Raw genomic sequence first — 21,781 nt, 5'->3', positions numbered from 1 at the left:
TAGACCTGCTTATATAGTTAGGTTCTCTGCCTGTTTTTCATCATGATATAGGGACTCTGCTTCCTTGATCCACAAAGCGCTTCTTCAATTACTTCACAGCCTAACTCAGCTGGTTTTACTAGCTGTATCATCTTAAATGATATCTAAAAAAAAAAAATTAATGGTTACACAGATATCTTTGTAACATCAAAAATACCAGCCTATATTCTATATTTTACTTACACCATAGCTGACACTGGTACATAATGGACAACTGATGACTGGAATTGCAGAACTGCATCTCACGAGCAGTTTCAAAGGACTCTGGCACACATGAACGGTTGGATCTCAGCCTGCCCAACTCTGCATATTCTGTTCTCCCTCATAACATTAAAGACTACCTTGTGAGTTCATCTAGAATTTTGACAAAGAACATATCAATCTGTGTGCAAAGAATGAAGCATATGAACAAAAATCTTCAGCAAATTGATTTCACCCATAAAATTAACTGTTCCAAAGAAAATTTATACTGAGCAGTTACATGCAGTCAAACAAAAGGTATAGCTGTTTTCTGAGACACACATTCCTGTAAGCACCACCGACTGTGACTATGTACAACTGCCTAACTAGTTCATGCACATCATACGCAATCATAGATTTACATTGAGTATTACGTATTAAATGGCCTTTTTGAGAACACGTACATAGTCGGTTTGCATATATAACTACAGGAACTGTATATGCAAATCAAGCACATAAATGCATTAATGATTATGGATCTGGGCCCTGTCCTTTTAAAAGTTGGACCTAAACGTAGACCAAGCTTGAACACTTCTTTGTTAGTTCAGCTGAGATAACACTATGGAAATTTACTTGGAACAGTGACAGATTCTGCTTTTAGATGCACGTCCACATCTTCCGTTGGTTTCAGTAGGAGCTTTTAGCAAAACTGGCAACAGCCATTTATCCTATATAAAGTGGGACTATGACCTTTTTGATCCTTGCTATGATGCACCAAATTTTGACATGGTATCAGCTAGCACAATTTCCACTGGGAGAACTGAGCCCGCTCACACAGGACAGTATTTAGCTAGTATACAGAGACTATCAAATGGCTTTTTAGCTACCTTGTCCTGTTTCTTTTCTATGGTGACTCCAAAGGAAAGTTCCATCAGCTGTTCTGACTGCTAGAAATTCTCCCATCGCTGGGCAGTAACAGTTTTAAAGTTCTCAGGGAGGAGGATAAATACCAATTAATTTTAGTAACCCACAGCAGCCGCAGTGGCCAAGGTCTGCTAAAAATAGAGGAACAAGGAAACATAAAAATTGGGAATATTTGTATTGCAAAGTATTTTGTGGTGCTGCTGGGACTGGAAAATATGGTAAATTAACACTTTTTTACATTAAGTCAAGATACAGTTCCAAACAGAGCTTCCCTAGCCACTCTATCAGGTACAAAGCAGTACACCTGGCAGATCTCTAACTGCTTATAAAGACAGATGCCAGTGGAACGCCACTCTAACTTTTTCTAATTTTATAGGTTTTGTCCTTTTCAACAAAAGAAAGAAATAAAACCAGAGATTTGAGACACTTTGAAAACACTTTCTGAGCAGGCACATTGGTTCTAAAAGCCCTTACAAACATCATTGGCGAAGACCAGAATGAAACAGAATTCTGGTTTTGCATCTTAGATGCAGAACTTCATCAACAATGCTGCTTTCTTTCTAATTATCTCTACTACATATAAAGCACCCCTAAAAACCTGACAGGAGAGAATCTAATCAGCTGCTTTAAGAGACTGAAATCCAGCGTGATAGCAGTAGGTATGGAAGGGTAAAAGGGGTCTTTTTACAATGGTAGCAGTCTTCACTCAGAGAAAAGCAACTGAAATTTCTGATTTAATCTGAAATCCTGCTGTCAGTCCCTGGAATGGGGACTAGGATCACCAAGGTCAGAGACATACTGTAGTTCCTGCTCTGGCCACAGGGATTATATGCTGCTATAACGGCCACTAAAACAATGTCTTCCTGCTTTGGCAGCCAGGCACTGATAATCTCTGCTCTCCCCTTAGCTTGTTTCAAGACCTTAAGAGGAGTCACCAGCGTGTTCAGACAAGCCAGCCATGCTTTACCAGGATTAGAAAACCCAATAAAGAACCTAAAGGGAGGAAGACAGAAAAAAAAAAAAAAAAAAAAAAAAAAAGACCATTAGGCAAGCACTTAGAAAGGAGACAAGAAAACGGAAATCCAAAGAGGGAACTGAACAGAAGAAAATAGGGGAAGAAGACAAGTGGAAGCAAAGAGCAAAAAAGGGGTAAGAGTAACAAGAAGAAACTACAATAAGATAGATGGAGAGCAGTAAAAAGGAGCAACAGGAGCTTGGAACAAGGACTTCACAAGCGAGTAGGAAGTAAGGAAGCTTGAGGACAAAAGAAGTAGAGTGAAAGCATCTTTAGGGCGCCAGTTTCCCCATCTATTTTTACTCATTTTCAGTACTTATTTTTGGCTACATGTCTTGTATCTTCTGGGGAAATGAGGGTTCACTGGTTTGAGTCCTTTCTCCTTACTTCTGAAGTGAGAATAAAAAACTTTAAAAAATCATTGTAATAAGTTTTCTTTAATATTCACGGGAACTGACTGTCAAAAATGAATGTCCTAAGCCAGCTTCCCACATTTTTAAGACACTTGTGCAAACTCTGGTTTGCATATGAGCATCAGAACTTGTTAGTGTAAATCATAACTGATAGAGGCAGACTGGACTTTGCATACACAAAAGATGAAAGGTTCAATTTAGCAAGCATTTACTAGGAAGCTTTGCCCTCAGGCATTTTTAAACAGGTTCACCCTATATTATTTCTCTGTGGGAAAACCCACATGGAACAAGTATTTTCTCTATGAGTGCTCCACATCCAGGAAGTGCATTGCTGCAGGCATTCACAGGAAATGCTTCGGGCCTTAACGTATCATAGATATTAAGAATAAATAATGAATATCATCAAAAGTCCCTTTAAACAGACTTGTCCACTTTGTGTGGGAGATGAACTATTTTGTCCATTTTCCTTTACCCTGAAACAGCTCCGCTTTGTGTTGTACTACAGACTGAATTTGGCTGGAATGCTTAAGCATTTCCAGTGACGATCCTAAAGGAGAGTGCACCAGAAGGCTATCCATCATTCTGCCTCGTAGGGAGTGCGAACGTTGGACTAGAAGCCTCCTCCTCCTCCGGGACATGACAAAGCACACAGTTATTAGCAAAACACATTCAGATGACACACCTATAGAGAAGAAAGCACCGAACAGACAGCTACAAATTGGACTTACATCAGTTGTGGCAAGCTCTCACAATGGGCTTCTGCAAGACGCAGAAGCGCTGCATGCTTTCTCCTTGATCCACCTCTACAGCTCCCAGGGTGGCATCTCGTATTACAGCCACGCCAGGAGCAGTCCCATCATACCTGCCCACAGCCCCAGTGGAATACAGAGTCTTCTCACCAGCCCTGCAATTTAGGCCTTTCCCAAACTTGGTTTGATGGTGATGCTAAAAAATTCCCTGCCTCTCCTTTTTCTTCCTTCCTCCCTCCCTTTTCCACTACCCCTTCTCCCCAGGAAGGGCAACCAACCATCGATGCCAGAGGAAAACAAGCAACTCTCCTCCCAGGCTTGGTAGAAACAGAAAGAATGCCCTGTGACGCATCAGAATCAGAAGGAAAACAGATAGATGTGAGGTCAATGAGGAGAATAATGACTTCACTGGAATGTTTTGCTTTCAATGAGAAGCTGGAATTCCCATGCTAGCAAGGAGCCAGGAACAATTTCTACTGTAGGTGCCAAAACCTAATTACCTTATACACCTGGCAAGGTTAGCAGTCATGTAACCGTGATCCAAAAATAGCAAAATCTGAAAATTCACAGTGGAACCACAAATCCACTAGTGGATTTCTTGGGTTCTTAGGCATCCCAAAATATCAATGAGGCTAAACAACTGAGAAAAAGGGAAAAAAAAAACCAAACTGAAAACCAGAATATTTAATTCTGTGACATTTTAGTATTTTAAAAACGGAATTAATTTTTTTAAGTTCTGGTCTGAAATGAGAATTCCAGCCAAAAAACATTGCTTTTTCTCCCCCAAAGTTTTAAGCTATTTCTTTTCTGACAAAAATTGTATTCCAGGTATCAGTACCTATGATACTGGAGCTTCCCATTAATTTATATTTTTACTGAATTTTTTTCTATTCAGTTCTAATCATCGACATACTCCCCTTACAACAACATGACACAGCTTGCCTTACTCTAGCTTCTGGTGGCAGAGATTGTATTTTCGGTTCCTAGGGAGCTGCGTAACACTTAAATTGAGTCCCTAAGCCCACCAGTGTGTGTAACAACAAAATTTGTATCAGTATCACAAAGGAAAAGGTAGTGTTTCTGAGCTGCTGGCCCAGAAGAGAAGTTCTCTTTAACAAACTGCAGAAAGGAAAGGGGGGGGGGGGGGGGGGGGAGAAAAAGAGAAAAAACAGTTTTTATCCACAACCACTGAAGCGCTATTCAGAAAACCCATAAGTCTCCGTCTTCGGCACACAATTCTGGAGACCCTGTGGCTCTCAGGTTGTTGGCCCAGTTGAAAAGAAATCAGTGATAAACAGGACTGAGTTATACACATCACAGATTTTAACCTTCTATAATGGTCTCTAAATGAGAACATAACTGTACTTCATTGTGTGACGCACATGAGCCAACAGGCTCTGTCCATATGATAAAATTCTCTAATTCTTCAATTCTATGTTCACAAAGAGCTTTCCCAGTTCAGTACTTTTTCAACAGAGGACAAAGGAAAATCTAACATTTTTCCTATACTCCTGAATAAATACACTGAGGAAGTACTCAATCCATTTGCCAAATTACACAATACTCAGCACGGTATGAGGGGGTTCCTTCAGCAAAGGAAGGAGAGGAAAAGTTTAAGCTTTTACACTTTATAAGTATGTTGTAGAATACATGAATCCTCATCAGCACTGAAAACTAATTTTTAAATTGTATTTTTACTCACTGGGCTATATCTGGAGCTATTCTTTCTCAGGAGTCTGAAACTGTTTCTTCCTCTTCTGGTAAAGTTCACTTTATTAATTTCTGCCTATATTTCTGCAGGTTGTTATATATTTCTTCTGAGTACTCCACAGTGTTAGCGATGCTTACTGTTGTTTGAAAAGGTTAATGCACCTTTTGCCTCTCTCAGATCATTTACGAGATATTAAATAAACAAGTGATACCCAACCTGCAGAACCCCATTAAATTTTTGCTAAAACTAGACACAATGTTGTTGATATCACTACTCACTGAGAACACTCTGTCATTCCCCAAGCTGAGCTTTTCTTATTACACACAGTCTATGGGGCTTTGATTTTTTTGGTTCTAGTAGATCATAGATATTTGGATCTAATACTTCAGATCTATTGGGGTTTGGCTGGGGGCAGGGGGTAAGGGGGGAGGTATTAATGTACTTTTCAATGTATTCACAACTGTAAAATCATAAAAGAAAAGCACCGGAAAACAAACTAAGTCATTAATTCTCTGATGGAGAAGCTGAAATGTATAGAAAAGTCAGGGCTTTGACATACTAAACCAGAAACAGCTCAAAACCAGATAAGAGAACCTACATCTGTAATCAGTCTAGCAGCTGGTTTTGAGCAAGTGACATTTCTAAAAGGTCCATCAAAAAAACCCACTTCCTGTATTCCTAACAATCTGGAGTCATCATTCAAAACTAGTACAAATGAAAAAGAGGGAATAACATCAGTGCTGCAGTATGCTCAAGAGAAGTGTAATGTTTCTGCTTTCTGCACTTACACTGCCCAGTGTTTGTAACTAAAAACTATCTTTGTCTGCTGCAGCAACCAAAATTGTTTTCCACCTGCTGCAAGGTTATCAGAATACACACTCTCCCTTTTTCCAATTTTCTCTGTACACAGCAGGTGCAAAAGCAATTTCCTTTCATTAAAAATTCTTTCTTAAAGGCTTATGCATCGAAAACTCAAAATCAAGAACAAAAGAGACAATAAATATCATTAAAGCATTTGCAATTGAAAAAGTAAAGACACAGGAAATAATTTCAAGCATCTAAGGACATCATGAAGTAGCAGCAACTTTAAAACAATAACAGAAACAGAGAGAAACACCAAAACACCATTACCTTGAATTCTTTTTCAATGTTGGCCAGCTTGGCAAGTTCATTGCTGAGTTCTAGAGCTGTGAGTACTGGATCTTCACTGGAGAGGGACAGATAAGCCGGACTAGCCAGTCCTTTGTATGCATTTATTCTTGACCTAGAGTGACTGAAAGAATCATGCTTTTGCTTCTCTGTACAGTCATTACATTTGCAGAAATAATCATGAGGTCTTTCTATCCTTGCTCCTTTCATCAATAGCATGTGCACGACTTCGTATTTTTGGCAGTGGGCAGCTAAAATGATGGGAGTGATATCTGGAGAAAAGCGGGTACCGTCTTCGTCATAGGAATAAAAATCATCATCCTGGAGCTCCTGCTCACAAGGGCTCAGAGTCAGTCGCTTATTTACTGAAAACCCAGGATGATTCAAAATTGCTTCCACTATCCTAATGTAGCCCTTGCTGATTGCGAGCAGCAGGGCATCTCCAATCCGTGCCAAGTTCTCTTTTTTTAACAGAAGTTCTGTCACTTCCAAATGTTCATTCCCTACAGCAAGCTGCAAGGCATTTTGGCCCATGTAGTCAACACAGTTGACATTCAGTGTTTTTGACTCCTCCAGCATTTTGCGCACCACAGGGATGTTCCCATACTCTGCTGCATCCAGAAAGCGCTCTTCTTCAGCTGTAAGACTGGTGCCCCTGTTGTTGAACATGAATGCTGGGCCTCTAATGGCCTGTCGCCTTCCCTTTTCCCTCATCATAGTCATACGTCTCAGGGATGGACTTTCGTCAATGTACCTAATGAGAAAACAAAAAGGTAGCAGAATTTCACTACGTTATTTGTTTGAAGCTTCCACTTCTCCTGTGGCTACAGAAATAATGGCTTATTTTGTCCCTTGTCATTTGCCCATCTATTGACAAGAAGCATTCTTTATCATGTTCTTTCTGCCTACGTGCCTGCTTGTCTACCATCACAAGGCACTTACAAGTTCAATGCCACAGGCCACTTCTGTTCTGTTAGCCTGGTCAAGATTTCTTTTTTCCTTACTGTATGTAAGCCATCACTTCTCTTCAGAAATCCTTCCCAACTCACTTCAGTATATATAAAAAATGAAAACACATATCCTACACTACTTTCAGTGGTAATTAGCACTATCCACCATAGGCATTCAAGCCAATGGTTCAAGGAAGGCTGTATTTATGCGCACTGTATCGTAGTTCACATAAACAAGAGGTGGAAACAAGTTTTCTTCCTGATGTCTTGCCAAGCAATACACAGTGAAGCCTGATCTCATGCCTTCTAGTGCTACTACTAGAAACATTAACCAAATCTAGAAGATTCTACTCATGAGTCAATTCAGTCAAATTATAAATCTTTGAAAAACAACAGTCTGTACATGTTCTACAGACTTTCTGGATGCTCAAAACTAAACTGCTCACAGATTCCAGATGCCGGGCATGATCTAGTGCAGACTGGAATCAGCTCTCACTCCAGCTGGACTTCTGCAATGTTGTGGGTTATATTGGGCCTACTTCTATCATACAGCTGCCATTCCAGGAGCGGGAGGAAGAAGCTGTCGTGACTTAAGTATACATATATATGTTTTTTTAAATCTCTCATGCATTCTTGTAATACAGTCAAGAAAAATGGGAAAGTCAAAGAGCTATTGAATGAAAATGAAAATTAGAATGGCAGGCTGCACTGGAAATAGGAAACCTGGGTGTAGGAAAGTGAGATTGTTTAGGAAAGGGAACTGAGAACTGGGGAGGCTGTAAACTCCCCTCAAAAACTGGTTACAAAAGCAGAGAGAGAGGAAAAAAGAGAAGGGGAACAGGAGGAAAGAAAGGGGGAGCAAGCTAATTCAGAGAACACAGAAACTGGAATTATGAACCAGGAAAGATACTGGCTGACAGTAGTGGGGAGCAAACAGGAATGGGCTGAGAGAACAGACAGATCATATGCAGAGCTGGATCAAGCCAGGTAAGGAAAAAGAGAGGGGAGAGAAGGTTTAGAGAAGTTAGACTAGGAGTTGCAAAGAAAACAGACCTAGGACAAGAGACTGAGGAGCAGATGCTATGTAGCTGGAAAAAAAACAACAGGAAACAACTGCCTAAAACAACAGAATAGATGGGATCAGGCTAAAGTGGTCACAGCTGGGGGAAGAACAGAAGCATTTATGCCTACTAGAGCAGAGGCCAAAAGCCTGAAAAGGTACTTGGGATACCATAACCTTCCTTTGCTACTGTCTGCAAATAAATGTGAAACCCATCAGCAATCTCCCTTTCCTTTCTAGTCCAGCCCAATATTGAGAAAGACAGCCTCCAGCTGCTATCAGTTAATCCATTAGCTCAGGGGATAGAGATCACTTGAGCTGATTTGATGGGCACAGAGACACCAGTGCAGCTGGTAAACAATATATGAGTTAATGGAGGATCTCCTTTGAATACATGTAACACTGCATATGCTATATAGAGACAAACAGGCCTTATAAATTTTAAATTTTTTCCTTAAGTCCTACGTGCCTCTGCTCCTCACCCATAAAAAAAAGAACAGTTGGCTCCCTTTTTACAGGAGCATTGTTAAAATTAATTTATTCACTTTGGTGACAAATTCAGATACAAGAGTAAAAGGCCAGACAGAAAAACTGAAGAGGACATTAATCCCTTTCCCCTCAGTGCAAAAGCCAGGTAACGTGCACTAGGAGAGATGTGGGTCCACATAATGAATGCTGAGGGCAAACAAAATATTAAGCAGCCCTTTTTAAGCAAACCCAGTCAGTCTGCAGAAGGACAGAACCAAGGGAAAAATGGCACGCGCACCTTTGGCGCGCACAGGGAGTACTCATTTAAGTGAACCTAGTAGAACCTGTGTGGGCAGCCTCAAAAGCTGCATATCCTATTTGCTGCAGGATCGAATCCGCAAGCTGAGCAACATTCTCCTAAATGCAGTCTTTTTTATTTTGTGTGTGATCTCTCAACAATGAGCTTAGCTATATTACCACTGCACAAAATACGCCTGTCAACTTCACCAGATTTCCCTGTATGCAGCAATGTCCGCCCTGATGGTTTTCATTGGGCATAACTAATGCCATTTGAGTTATGTGTCTGGCCTTCCAGCTGTCTGCATCAGTTGTAATAAATTCTGCAAAACATGAAATCTTAATCACTTTATCACTGGTCCCAATACCATAAAAGCTAGCCCATGCTCTGAACGTTTTAGTTAACACAAATGGGCAGTTCCATTGCAGACCAAGTGAAGAGACTCTAATACTCATTATCAAGGGCAGGGCTCTCCTGGGATGAAGCATTTTAATTTTTTACATTTTCAACTGCAGTTGGTGTTTCTGGACTACCAGAAGTGACCTGGGTGGCACTGCAGTACAAGCAATGCTAACTGGCATTTCCTTTTCTACATATGTGCCAAATGTCAAACTGTGTTTTGAGCAAATTCAAAATGTGCCATACATCTTGAAATATGTGCCAAAACTGCTTTGCCAAACATGACAGGATCCTTCCCCTCCCCCTCCCCCCCTTCTGTACCACTTTAGGTCTAACATAGAATTGATTTGATGTCTTAAAGCTCAGGGATATTTCACATTTGGGAGTACTCAGATACAAAGGTTTGAGCCCAGGGTGCACACAGTGAACAGCCACAGTATGCTACTACCTTATTCCCCAACAAAAGCGTAAGTAAACCCAGAAATATTGTCTTTTCATAGTTACCTTTTAAACAAGATCTTATTATCTGCTATGCCGTTACATTTCTATTCTTCCTCCACATCTGAAAACATACAGCTACAGAAATGTAATTGTTGACAGTAACGTTATGAAGAAGTATGTGTATTACGAAAAGTAAAAAAGGCAGAGAACAAATTTATTCATGCTGGCTTCTTGATTTAAGAAGACTCTAAAGTGTCATCCTGAATCTCATTTATCTTTTATGAAATACATAACAATACATTTCTCCCTATATATTCAGTGTAATTTTTCAGCATATTTTGAAGTATGTCACTTATTTTCTGCTTTTTCTTTCTTTCAAAGCCCACTGTCTGACTGAGGTGACTCATCTGACTTTCATTAAAAGGGATAGATCCTTCCAAAGGTGTTGTATTAGAATATCTTCCCAATAAGGAAGATTTCCCTAGTGTGCTGGTTTGGGCTGGGGTAGAGCTGGTTTTCTTCACAGTAGCTAGCATGGAGCTATGTCTTGGATTTGTGCTGGAACCAGTCCTGACAACCATGGGATGTTTTGGTTACCGCTAAGTGGGGCTTACACAGACCCAAGGCCTTTTCTGTCCCTCATCCCACCCCACCAGTGATCAGGCTGGGGGAGCACAAGGAGCTGGGAGGGGACACAGCCAGGACAGATGACCCCAGGGGTGTCCCACACCATATGGCATCATGCTCAGCACACAGAGCTGGGGGAAGAAGGAGGAAGCGGGGGGGATGTTGGGAGTGATGGCGTTTGTCTTCCCAAGTGACTGTTACGTGTGATGGAGTCCTGCTTTCCTGGAGATGCCTGAGCCCCTGCCTGCCCATGGGAAGCAGTGAATGAACTCCTTGGTTTGCTTTGCTTGTATGAGTGGCTTCTGCTTCACCTGTTAAACTATCTTTACTTTCTCACTTTTACTCTTCTGATTCTCTCCCCCATCCCACCTGGGGAGCAGTGAGCTAGTGGCTGTGGGGGGCTTGGCTGCTGGCTGGGGTTAAACCACAACAGTCCTTAGCTATAAATCTTGTGACAGAAACGATATATTTGAAGTGACTGCAGTATTTTCTCAAAATAAAGATGAAAGTTCCTTGGTATTGTCATGACCAAAATATTGTCAAGTCCTCCCAAAAAAACTAAAGAGTGAAAAATCTTGTGCAGCACCACACAGCCAGAAGAATGCTAAGTTCATCCACACCTCCCTCCTCTCTTCTTACCCCCTATCATCCGGAAATTCAAAGACCTTGAAGCCAGCGCAGCTCTGGTCAGAGTACTGCATACAAGAAGCATCAGGTACAAGGTCTCCTATTCCATTTGCTGCTTTCCTGCTCTTACATCTAATATTTTAAGCTATCCCAAAGCATGAAGAAAGCGGTTAAAATTTTAGTTTTAACTATTAACCATTTTCAGCACATCTTACATCTAACATTTGCCAACTGAAGTAATCAAAACAACAAAATCTCAAGTCACATCTCTAAATATCATTAGACTGGCTTAAAAATCTGATTCAAATAGAACTAAGTGTGCACTAATTAGTTGTGTTCTATTTCCTAAAGCTTTTAAAGTTCATATTCTCAACTTTGTCTCCATAAGGAGCTGACAACTTACATTAAAGAGGGAAGGAGAGATGGAAATCACAATGCTCCTCTTCCCAACTGTCCCCAATAGTTGGAAGAACATAAAAAAATTGAAGATATGTAGACTGCATGGCAAAAAAGCCACAAGAGCACCAAGCAAGAAAAGCACCCAATTTTTAAATGTTATATCTTCAGCAAAGATACACCATGCCATTAAGTTCTAGTCCTAGTACACAGGTTGCATAATTACACTATGTGGTGTGCTGAAAGAAGGCGAGAGAACAGAATTCAGCCCCCTTTGACTGACATGAAGCAGCCACCAAGCCCCTCCATTTTTTTGCACAACGATTTTTCACATTCCACAGCAGAAAAATGGCCAAGTGGCCTATAATGCCTCAAGCCTCTGTTTGCTGCTCAGCACATATAAGAAGGATGGAATTGGAGAAGAGCAATCATGTTAACAAGTACAGCAGTTCCACCACACCTGGACACATTTCACTTGGCCCTAAGCATGCACCAGTTAGGCAGCTGTTTCGAGGAACTGAAGAGCTTCACTGGCAAGAAAGAACTTCCGAAACTTCCAGGGTTCAGAAACTACCAGCCTTCAGAATCATTATTCATCAGTACAAAATGCGGATGATCTTCAGTTACAAGTTTATTTCCTTAACTATGCTGCTACCATTAGCCACTTGCCAGCTTAAGTCTAGTTCATTGCTTCCTACTTAAGCAAACTCTCGGTAACTTCAGTCATAGCCGTAACTAACTCACTACCAGATGATTAACAATTAACGCCGATGTGACAGGACCCTAAGTCAGCCTGTTGTTGAATAATATGAAAGCAGGACACCTCCACTTCAGCTTTGCAGCCTAACTCTCACGTTAGCGAGGCCAGAGCTCCTAAAGGATGTTATGTACACTCCGAAAAACTAACTGCTTTGTCATAGACCAGGTAACATCATAAGACGCAGAAACCTAGCCTACATTATAACACAGTTATGTTGCCTTAAATATTTTAATCTAAAAATGTATGACCTTCATATATGCAATAAAGAAGTTGTTTGGGTTTTGGGTTTTTTTTTAATTTCCACTAAACAAGCAACAGTCACTTGTCTCTTGTGTTTTGTATGCATCACATTTACTATGACCTTACATCGCATTTACTATGACCTTACACTGCATCGTTTTGTTGCCTGGACAGTTACTCCTATGTACAAGGCTAGAAATTTGAGCAGTACAACAACTGCAAAGGAGTGGAGTAAGCATTATGATTCCTCTGCTTCTACCATGGATTATTTCAATTGCAGATATTTACTCTTTTAGCATACCCATTCCTTTTCACGTTGAAGCTTTCAGAATTGTAGCAGAAGGACAGAAATGTGGGACAAACAGTTGACCTGAGAATTCCTTGTGTTTTGCTGTTCCTTATCTCATCAACAGCAGTTCAAAAGATTTATAATCTTGTTTCTGAGACTATTTTTTAACACCGCAAACTGCACAACCTATTTTTTAAAAAAGGGAGAGAGAGAAATTAGAGAAACAGAAGTTTCATTCTAGGCCTTCCTAGATCTGCAGAGCCATTTTCTAACAGTTGTGCTGAAGAACAGGCTGTTATTCTCCCTGAACTATTAAACGCAATAAAAGATGGCATCAACAATTTACAAGCAGTTTACCCCACTGCTGAACTGCAGTACAACATTAGTGATCTTGATTCTATTCTAGCCCTGAAAAGGAAATGGGAGTCCAGTGATTACAGACAGATAAGTACATCACAGAAACACCGATGCACACGCACATTTAAAAGCACCACCACCGGAGCCAGCCCCATGGGAGATGCGGATTGTGCCTCTTGTTCTGCCAAAAGTAACCTCTCAGGTCCCGGTTTTAAAATTAAAGCATGATAATTGCCTTACACCCAAAAGTAAGTGCTCAGACATGCACATACATATGAGCAGTATTTTGGCTCATTACTCCTGAGATATCTTAAACTAAGTGATCTCAAATGTTTGATTTGTTACCATCACAGAAGAGACTGTTGTTCCACATGAGGTAGCAGCCCCTGGCTCTGTGCAGGGCCACAGGCAGCACTAGAGGGGCAATCCCCCCAGCCTCGCTGCCTCCCCCAAATGAAGGCTTTGCCATCCCTCCCAGCTCTGCTACAGCCACTTGCCAGAAGAGGCTGCCGGTACATTTGTTTCTTCACCAGTAAAAATAGTGTCACATTCGTGTATGTTTGCATGGAAGCTTGTTCCACACAATTTGGGAATGCCTGCACCAAAACTAAAATGTATTAAATGAGAGCTTCCTTTTCCCCTCTGTGAGCTACTGCCTGGGCTTTTCAGAAGAGGGAGGCTCATTCAGCTGAACAGCAGAACATAAATCAGGCCAGCTGCAAGATCTGACTCCGATCTATACTCTCCCACTGGTCTGAAAAGACATAATCCATCATCCAAAATGCCCTCATGTCAGCTCACTGAAGTTCTGGCTCCAAACTGGAAAGGATTAGTCAAAAAAGAAAAGGAACAAAGCACAAGAGACATCAGGAGGTGTACACACGCTTAGTTTGTTCCTTCCTCCCCCCACCCATAAACTATGCAGAGCTTTTTCCCACCACTACTCTTCACTAATTTCTCAACAGAAAATACTGATCATCTGAATTCCTGTGGAGGAAAAAAAATCACTATATTTTGATGACGGGGTACACACACGCACACACAGAAAAAGGCAACCATCTCACCAGGAAAGAGCCAAGCAGCAAGAAGCCCCTTTTCCACTCAGTCCTTTATTTGTGTTCTATCATTCTACTCGGGAAACTAAGCTATGATTTTCAGAGAGACTCAGGAAATCAGGCATCCAATGCCTACTATGTTTAATTTACAGGGTTTGTCCACATTTCTCCCACTGGGACCTGTGAAACAAGTATTACATCCAGCCCGCAGTCTTAGTGGGAATCTGAGGTTAATTACTTTTTCCAGTGATATTTGGCACAGGAGGGAGCCAGCTGTACATCGACAGGTACCTTGCACACGTTACAGCTTCCAGAGCGAAGACGTTTCAAATACCAACTAAGTGCATCTTCTTGTGTAAACCACTTCACATCGTCCTGCCTCTCTCCCTTTGCACTGTTTGTCAGTACTGAACATTCAGACAACAAATCCTTCCAGTTAAGGATTCTCATACTCACTTTGTGCATGCTAAAGCCTTATATTTGTCGATCTGTGTGCGTTATAAGCAAGCTGATACTCATTCATTTTATTAGCATACACTATGATTTTAGGCATTAGCACCAAACACAAAACGTTACTCCAGAAGAAAAATCCCACTGCTATGCCAACAATGACCACAGACACATAACAGGGGAAATAGCAGCTGTCGGTCTTCTGCCTTTATGCCCTGTCAGTTCAACACACTCCTATTACACTGATTAATGTCAGCCCTTTCGTCGGTCCACCCGGCAGCGGCTTGCAATCACTGCTGTCATAGACTCCCAGGACAGGATCACAAGAATTATATACCAGGAAGCAATTCCAACAGAGGGAGCACGCTCCAGGCTCAAATGCCTGTGACTGTTCAAACTGAACTCTAGTTTTAGTCCCTGCTGGCATAATACCCATTTCTTTAAGGAATATGCCAACAGTTCTAGGAGGACCCTAACCTAAAAGGGATCCAGAAGTTCAGAACTCATAGCTTACAATTCATCTAAGTTAGCTTCAATTGCCTAAAAATAAAGCGTCAAATCTAAACTAATCCTCTAGGCTCTTTTTATGGTGAATGGAGAAAGACAGGCACCTCATGAAAGAAGATAAATGACTATGCTGGCTTGCTCCCTCATCCCATCAACTACAGAGGGAGCCTAGGCAAACAACTTAAGCAGGACTAACTTTCAGGCAGCTAAAGTCATGTGAAAGACTCCTTCACTTGAAATCTGGATTGCTGGGTACAGGGTATTTGTGAAGAATTTCTGCACTGGGATAATTTATGGTTATCCCATTCTAAGCACTACTCTAATTATTTCTGTACTTCACAGTTGTCTCTAGGGTGATCTTAATTATGGCTTCTTCTATAAATGCTGAATATGTTATCTTAAAACTCAAAATAAATTGTCACCTGGTAATTAAAAATATTTAATTAAGTACTAAATATTGTCCTGAAAGTATAAAATACTCGAGTAATCCTCAGAGGTAAGTCTATTTAAACTGCTGCGTGTTATAAAAATAAGTGAATAATTCATGGACAACCTACATTTTGTAAGTCAGGGAAAAGAAAGTTAACAACCCTATTGGTAAAACTGGATTTATTTCTCTTGCAATAAGTCTAGTCATGGTCAGTATTTATATATATATAATTGCGTGTTAAAAAAAACAAACAACAAAACCAAACAACAAACCAGCAACTTAAATTTCCGAAGACAACATCAAACAGGATAAGATGCATCTCAGGAACCAAGGCTTTTCTCACAGGTGTCCTAGATTTCTGTGGGGAGGCTGGTTTTATCACAGTCTAGATTTTTAAAAAAATATAAAAGGGATGCATTAGGACTACTAGTACAAAAGGGTGCGATGGGTTCTTTAAACCTTCGCTGAGCCAGTAATGAGGTTTTTTCTCAGCAGCTATGCTAGTAGGGGGGAGAAAAGAAAGATATTAAACCCCTCATGCCCAGCACACCTGCCTGCCTTTTGCTACCTGCTGCTGCGGGGGCAAAGCCGGGGGGTCGGGGGGCAGGCAGCGGCCGGACTCGGTGTCCCCTCGGTGCACTTTCTCCCCACGGCAGGCACCGCCGGCCGGCCCCGTCTCCCCACCGCGGGCTGCACCGGCCGCTGCCGCTCGCTGCCAGGCCGGGCCCGGCTCGGCGGGACGGGGCGCCCCGGCGGCCGGTCCCCACGGTCCCTCCCCGAACCTCCGCGGCTCCTCCGGGGAAGTTGCCGGCCAGCAGCCTCCTAACCCAGCCCCAGTCCCGACTTACGTGGTGCTGGCAAAGGGGGGAGGCGGGTAGTAGCCGTAGGGCTCCCGAAGGGTTTTAATGGCTCTTTGGGGTGGCGGAGGGGGCTCCGGCCCCCCATTGACGCCTCTCCAGCCGCGACGCCGGCGCTGCTGCTCCTCTTCCTCTGCCCCCTCCTCCTCCTCCTCCTCTTGCTGCTGCGAGGGGAAGGTCACTCTCCCCTGCTCCTTGCTCTTCCTGCTCTTGCTCGACATGGTCAGGGTCCCCTCAGGCGGCGGCGGCGGCGGCTGCTCCCGCTCTCGGCCGGCCTCGTCCGGCAGCGTGTGTGGCGGGGAAGGAGGCAGGAGGAGGAAAGCCCTGCCCGGCGGGGCACAGAGCACCTGGGGAGGACAAACCCCTCACCATAAAACCACCGCCGCCCCTCCACCCTCTCCTCCTGCTGCCCCTCAGGAAGGCGGCGCGATGCGCGGGCCGGGAAGTGCCGGTGAGCGGGGAGGCGAACAAGAGACAGGGCTCCCGGCGGCAGCTCTGCTCCTCTCCTCTCCCTGTCATCATCCCTCGCTAGGACGGCATCGTTACTGAGGCGGAGGGGACGAGCCGCGGCGGAGAGGAGCAGCCGCCTACCGCAGCGAGCGCTCCGGAGAGGAGGGGACGCCTCTCTCCTCCACCTCCGCCCGCCCAGCGGCCGGCTGGGCCCGGGGGGGCGGCGACGGGGAGGCGCCCGTGCCACAGGGCCGGTACAAGTGTCCCTCAGCCGCCGCCGCTGAGGTAAATCCTTCTCCCGACGCGCCCGGTCTTCAGGTACCGGTACCGCCGCTGCCGTAGGGAGCCCTCAGGAGGTGCCCGCCGGTGCACCACGGCCCCGGTGAGGAGGGTGCCGAGCCCTTCCAACCGTGGCCGCCGCCGGGCGGGCTCCGAGGGAAGCCGGGGCTGGTGGCGCCCGAGAAGTAAGGGCGTGAGGCGGCGGGCTGCCACCAGCGAGGCACCTGGCGCTAAAATGGCCCGGGCACAGCAGCGGTGTGCAGCCCGCTCAAATCGGCGTAAAGCGCGGTCGCTATTCGGAGAAGTATTCCGCCCTACGCTGGAAACACTTAAAAGTTAAAATTTTCAGGTAAAAAGAGACTCTTTTGACTGGCTTACCACTGTCAAGCGAGTCAAGATTTCCAAAGTGTTCCAGACGTCTCTGACTGACACTTGTCTGGCTTAATTCTGTGTAGTGTCAAGCTAAAAAGCAGTGGGAGGATGTCAAGACACCCATTGCATGTGATCAGAGCTAATTATACTCTATAGATACCAGCCACAAAGATTCTTGCAGTACGGAGATGGATCGCGTCTTTTATTATTATGAGATTTTTTTTGTGCATTACACCATAGGGAAAATTATGACAAAGCTACGACCCCATTAAAATCGAGCCAGGGTATGTGTGGTTTTATACATAGAGCATGCAGAACAGTAGGTACACAGAGACTACATGAATAGCTTTATTGTATATATAAATCGACACCTTTGTCTACATACTGCTGAGATTCCATTTTTCTCTTGCTTTAAAATTTTCTGAAGCGTTAAGTGGCTATCGGTATAAATTTGCATGAATAATCAAGAACGCAGGTCCTACTGAAATTGAAATTAATCTAAGTTTTCCAATTACTTCAGAGAAGGTGGACTTTAAATCCAAGTATGACTGCTTAGATAGAATTGTCACTGCCAAGCATCATTAGGTAATCTCTTAGTATAAAACACTCATTACCTCACACTGTACACTGTTTTCAGCATCAGCCATGGTTTTGCCTTTGTTGTTTTCCCTATGTGCAAAATTGGTACTCGTGAAGCACAGGAAAAGCCAAACGGGTTTCACAGAGATGATTTACTCGGCTACAGCTTTGAAGAAAGAATTGGGTTTTGTTTCCCTTAGTTTAATTAGTTTGCTTTTTGAACTATTTAGTGAAGTGGGTGTTTTATGTCTTTCATAACTGCAAAACCCCATTGAGCTTCAGTGGAGTTATGTACATGGTAGAACAAACTTTGGTCTCTAAGAAACTAATATATTGTGTAGCTACTGTAACTCTGAAGTACTTGGGGTTATTAATTTAGGACCATCTAGGTGTTTAACCTAATTATACATACTGTATCAGTATTATAGATGTTAGAGCACAGCCATGCAACAATTGGGTTGCATCAAACTTTGTATACTTGCAGGGGCCCTTTGACTTAAAAAATGATACTGCCCATATTGTATTTCTTTTTTTAAAAAAAATCTTCTGTTATTACAGCAGGCTACAGGAATGGACTTTGAATTGCCTCTAGAATTTCCTTTGAGAACAAACCGTAAAAGTACAGCTGAAAGTAGATGAGAAATTTTCTTGCTTCCCAAATATATGCTCAGAGCAAGGCTTCCACAAATCAAGGTTTATTTTCTTTTCAGAAATAGATAAAAAGGCATTTTCCTATTGGTTCTTAGTTTCAAGAAAGTCATATTCTTGCTTTTTCTGTTGCACTTCCCATCACTAATTTGAATTATGTGTTCGGTGGGCTGTGTTTGTCATTATTTGAGTATTGTCTAAACAGAGATTGGTTTGCTCTTTCTGCAACGAAAGGAAATGACTACTATCTGTTCAGTTATCCAGGTTACTGATAATATTTGACTTGGAAGTCATGCTGGCAGAAGCCTTCATAATACACCCCTCCATTTTGAGGGGTAAAATGATAACTCTCCAAGTAATTACAACACTATATATTACAGTACGTATTTCATGTCATGGAACTTTCACCTAAACTGCCTCTGTAGTTTGCTTCTGAGAATGCCATGTGAGACAGTGGCAAAAAAAAGCCTTATTAAAGTCATGGTATAGTACTATAAGCGCTCTGTAGAAGGACACTTTTTATGCTATACAATACCCCTGCAACATGGACTTCTGACAAATCTGATTCCCCTCACTGCCTATGTTAGAGGGAAAAAGCCAGTCAAATTTTTCAAGGAAGTGACCATTCCTTCCTTGGTACTGAAGGAAAAGGATAACGTAAGAAAAATTGACCATAACCTTTTCTCTTTCTCATCATACTGTTATAAAGCCATTAAGCCAAAATACATGGTTCCTAATGCTCATTTAGGTTAAGTGCCTTTCTCCATTCTCCCCTTCCTGCTTTACTTGCTTTCTGGTCAATTTTGGCCAGCACTCACTTGCATTTGAACTCTACAGCACAATAATGGTGAAGAAATTTCCCCCTTTGTTTATTTGAAGGAGATCCTACCTGAAAAACAGCCAGGATGGCAACAAAAGAATCCATTATCAATCTCAAATGTACTTTGTATGGTTACAGTCTTAGAAATATTTTGCACTTCTAACTGAGATGTGTAGGGAAACAATCTCAGCCACAATAAAATTATGTCTAGAAAATTTACCGCAGTTTGAAGTAGCAGGCTGCTACCAGAACACGGTATCGGAACAGGGATATGAGAACTCTTGTCTGATCAAACTTCAGCCATCTCTGCCTTACTTGACAGTAAGAATTTAAAAATCATTGCTGTGTCTTGGTGGTACGGTTGAGATTTCGAAGTGCCATATTCAGACAAATAAAATGCATGCAACTACACTTTTGAAACACCAGAACAAGAGAGAAACCTAATAGTAGTGAAATTGCACCTTCCAAATCCTGGGCGTAGATGAGTGTTCTCGAAAAGGGATTTCTGTTCATGAGTCATTTACACATTTTTGAGAAGTCAATAATGCCAATGTTCCAAAATAATTTTTCTTCTCAAAAATATTTAATGTTATCAGAGTATGAGATAGATGTCAACATAGCCAAGCTGCAGAAAGCAAGGGAGAAAGGATGAGGAGATTTGAAATACCAGGCAGAGCAACCCAGGGAACCTTGTGCCGTCTGTTGTTTCAGCTAGTTAAAGACTTTACAGTCAAAGGCTGCCAATCTAGTACATTTTGTGAACACTGACTTGAAATTACAAGGGTTTTGAAGTGATGTCATTTTAATTTAGAAAACCGCTTCCTGGAAGTTGCTTAGACGGGGGGAAATAATGAAAGGCGTACTACTATAAGGATAGAGACTGAACAGACAAGCCTGAAAGATTTACAGCAAATAGTGAAATGGTGCAGGTACGATATAATATTACTGAAGGTGCTAGATTATTCTTCATGGTCTTTTTTTTTTCTTTCTTTTTTAGGACATGAATTTAATGTCATAAATATTTCATGTTATTTCATGTTCAGGATGGAATTGCAGCCAGAATACGATCCCTGATTCTTTTCACCAGACTCGCTTGATCAAGACAGGATGGAACTGGATTGGAACAGGGTTTTGTTTATATGGATCGACTACTCTCTGGTGGATTTTTTCTGTCCTCCTCCAAATTAGGAGGAATACATGATTTAGATTTTGAATTTTCAATTGGTAGTATTCTTCAGCTGGGAGTGATCAAAAAATAGCTTTTCTAAATTGAAATAAGGTGTCTAGAGAACCCACAGCAATAAGTTTCCGTAAAATATTGTCAAAAACATGAGTTCCATATTTCTCTTTCCCCTTTTTCTTCAACTTCTTTAAGTTAGACATATGAATGGAGTGAAGATCTGAAATATGCAAAGAGATAGCACAGCTGGCATTCTGTACACAAAAATATCAGGAAATACATTCAGATTCTTAGACAGAACTAGCAGAGCAGTAATACCTTCCAGATCTTTGAGGCACCTAACTGAGTGGATACGCAAATCAGTAAGACTGTGACAAGAGATGGGGGGAAAAAAGGTCATTTAATGAATATGCTCTGCCGTTTTCTCGTACCAGAATTTCTCCATGAGGTACGTTTCAAAATTGTTAATTTGAAAATAAATTTCACCTGCTTATTGAAAATGGGATTGTTGACACTAAGGCCTTCTTGTTGAAACAAAGTGATTTAGATTTAAGAATCTGCAAGATCCAAGACACTTCTAGTAACAATTTCCCTTGCAGAACAACCTTGTATGTCATATGATTATGCCAAATGATTATTTTCCTGCTTTATAAAAAAGTAAGAGTATCTTTTCTCAAGAGACAAAACTGTTTTTTATTTGCTTGAAGTGACGGGTGAAGAGAGGCAAAAAGACACTCACGGTAACGCTAGAAATAGAATCCAGGTCGTGCAGTACACTGAACCCTTCTCTAACGCGTGTGTGTACTACTTTCATGAAAATTGGGAAGTTGGTGGGAATAGCAACAGTGTAATGAAAGCAAAATTGGCCGCCTTTGCCTCATACTGGGAATTTGCCTACTTGCCAAGAACCCGGTGTTTTCAAGGACATTTAGCTCCTACATCAAGGACTTCTATGAAAGTCTAAACAGGTTAATCAGCATGAAGAAAAAAGACGGAGTGATGTGATGTCACTGATCTGTAAGCAGATCTCGGCCTCAGAACTAATATTATGGTTTAAGGCTT

At 42.0% G+C, this 21,781-nt stretch overlaps 1 protein-coding gene across 3 annotated transcripts in view; it reads right to left on the bottom strand.

Annotated features, from left to right (window-relative positions):
- Positions 1–17,007, bottom strand: part of TRPC3 (transient receptor potential cation channel subfamily C member 3) — a 45,385-nt gene extending 28,378 nt beyond the window's left edge. For all 3 annotated transcript variants that reach the window (XM_064450515.1, XM_064450517.1, XM_064450516.1), the window contains exons 1-2: positions 16,383–17,007; positions 6,163–6,934 (exon numbers count right to left, since the gene is read on the bottom strand). In XM_064450515.1, the coding sequence (XP_064306585.1) occupies positions 6,163–6,934; positions 16,383–16,612 (1,002 nt within the window). In that variant the 5' untranslated portion in view covers positions 16,613–17,007. The remainder of the gene's footprint in view (positions 1–6,162; positions 6,935–16,382) is intronic.
- Between the last annotated feature and the right edge of the window lie 4,774 nt (positions 17,008–21,781).

The sequence above is a fragment of the Phalacrocorax carbo genome, chromosome 4 (assembly GCF_963921805.1).
Source record: "Phalacrocorax carbo chromosome 4, bPhaCar2.1, whole genome shotgun sequence".
NCBI lineage: Eukaryota > Metazoa > Chordata > Aves > Suliformes > Phalacrocoracidae > Phalacrocorax > Phalacrocorax carbo.
The sequence above is the reverse complement of the archived record's forward strand: the minus strand, read 5'-3'. Positions and strand labels throughout refer to the sequence as shown.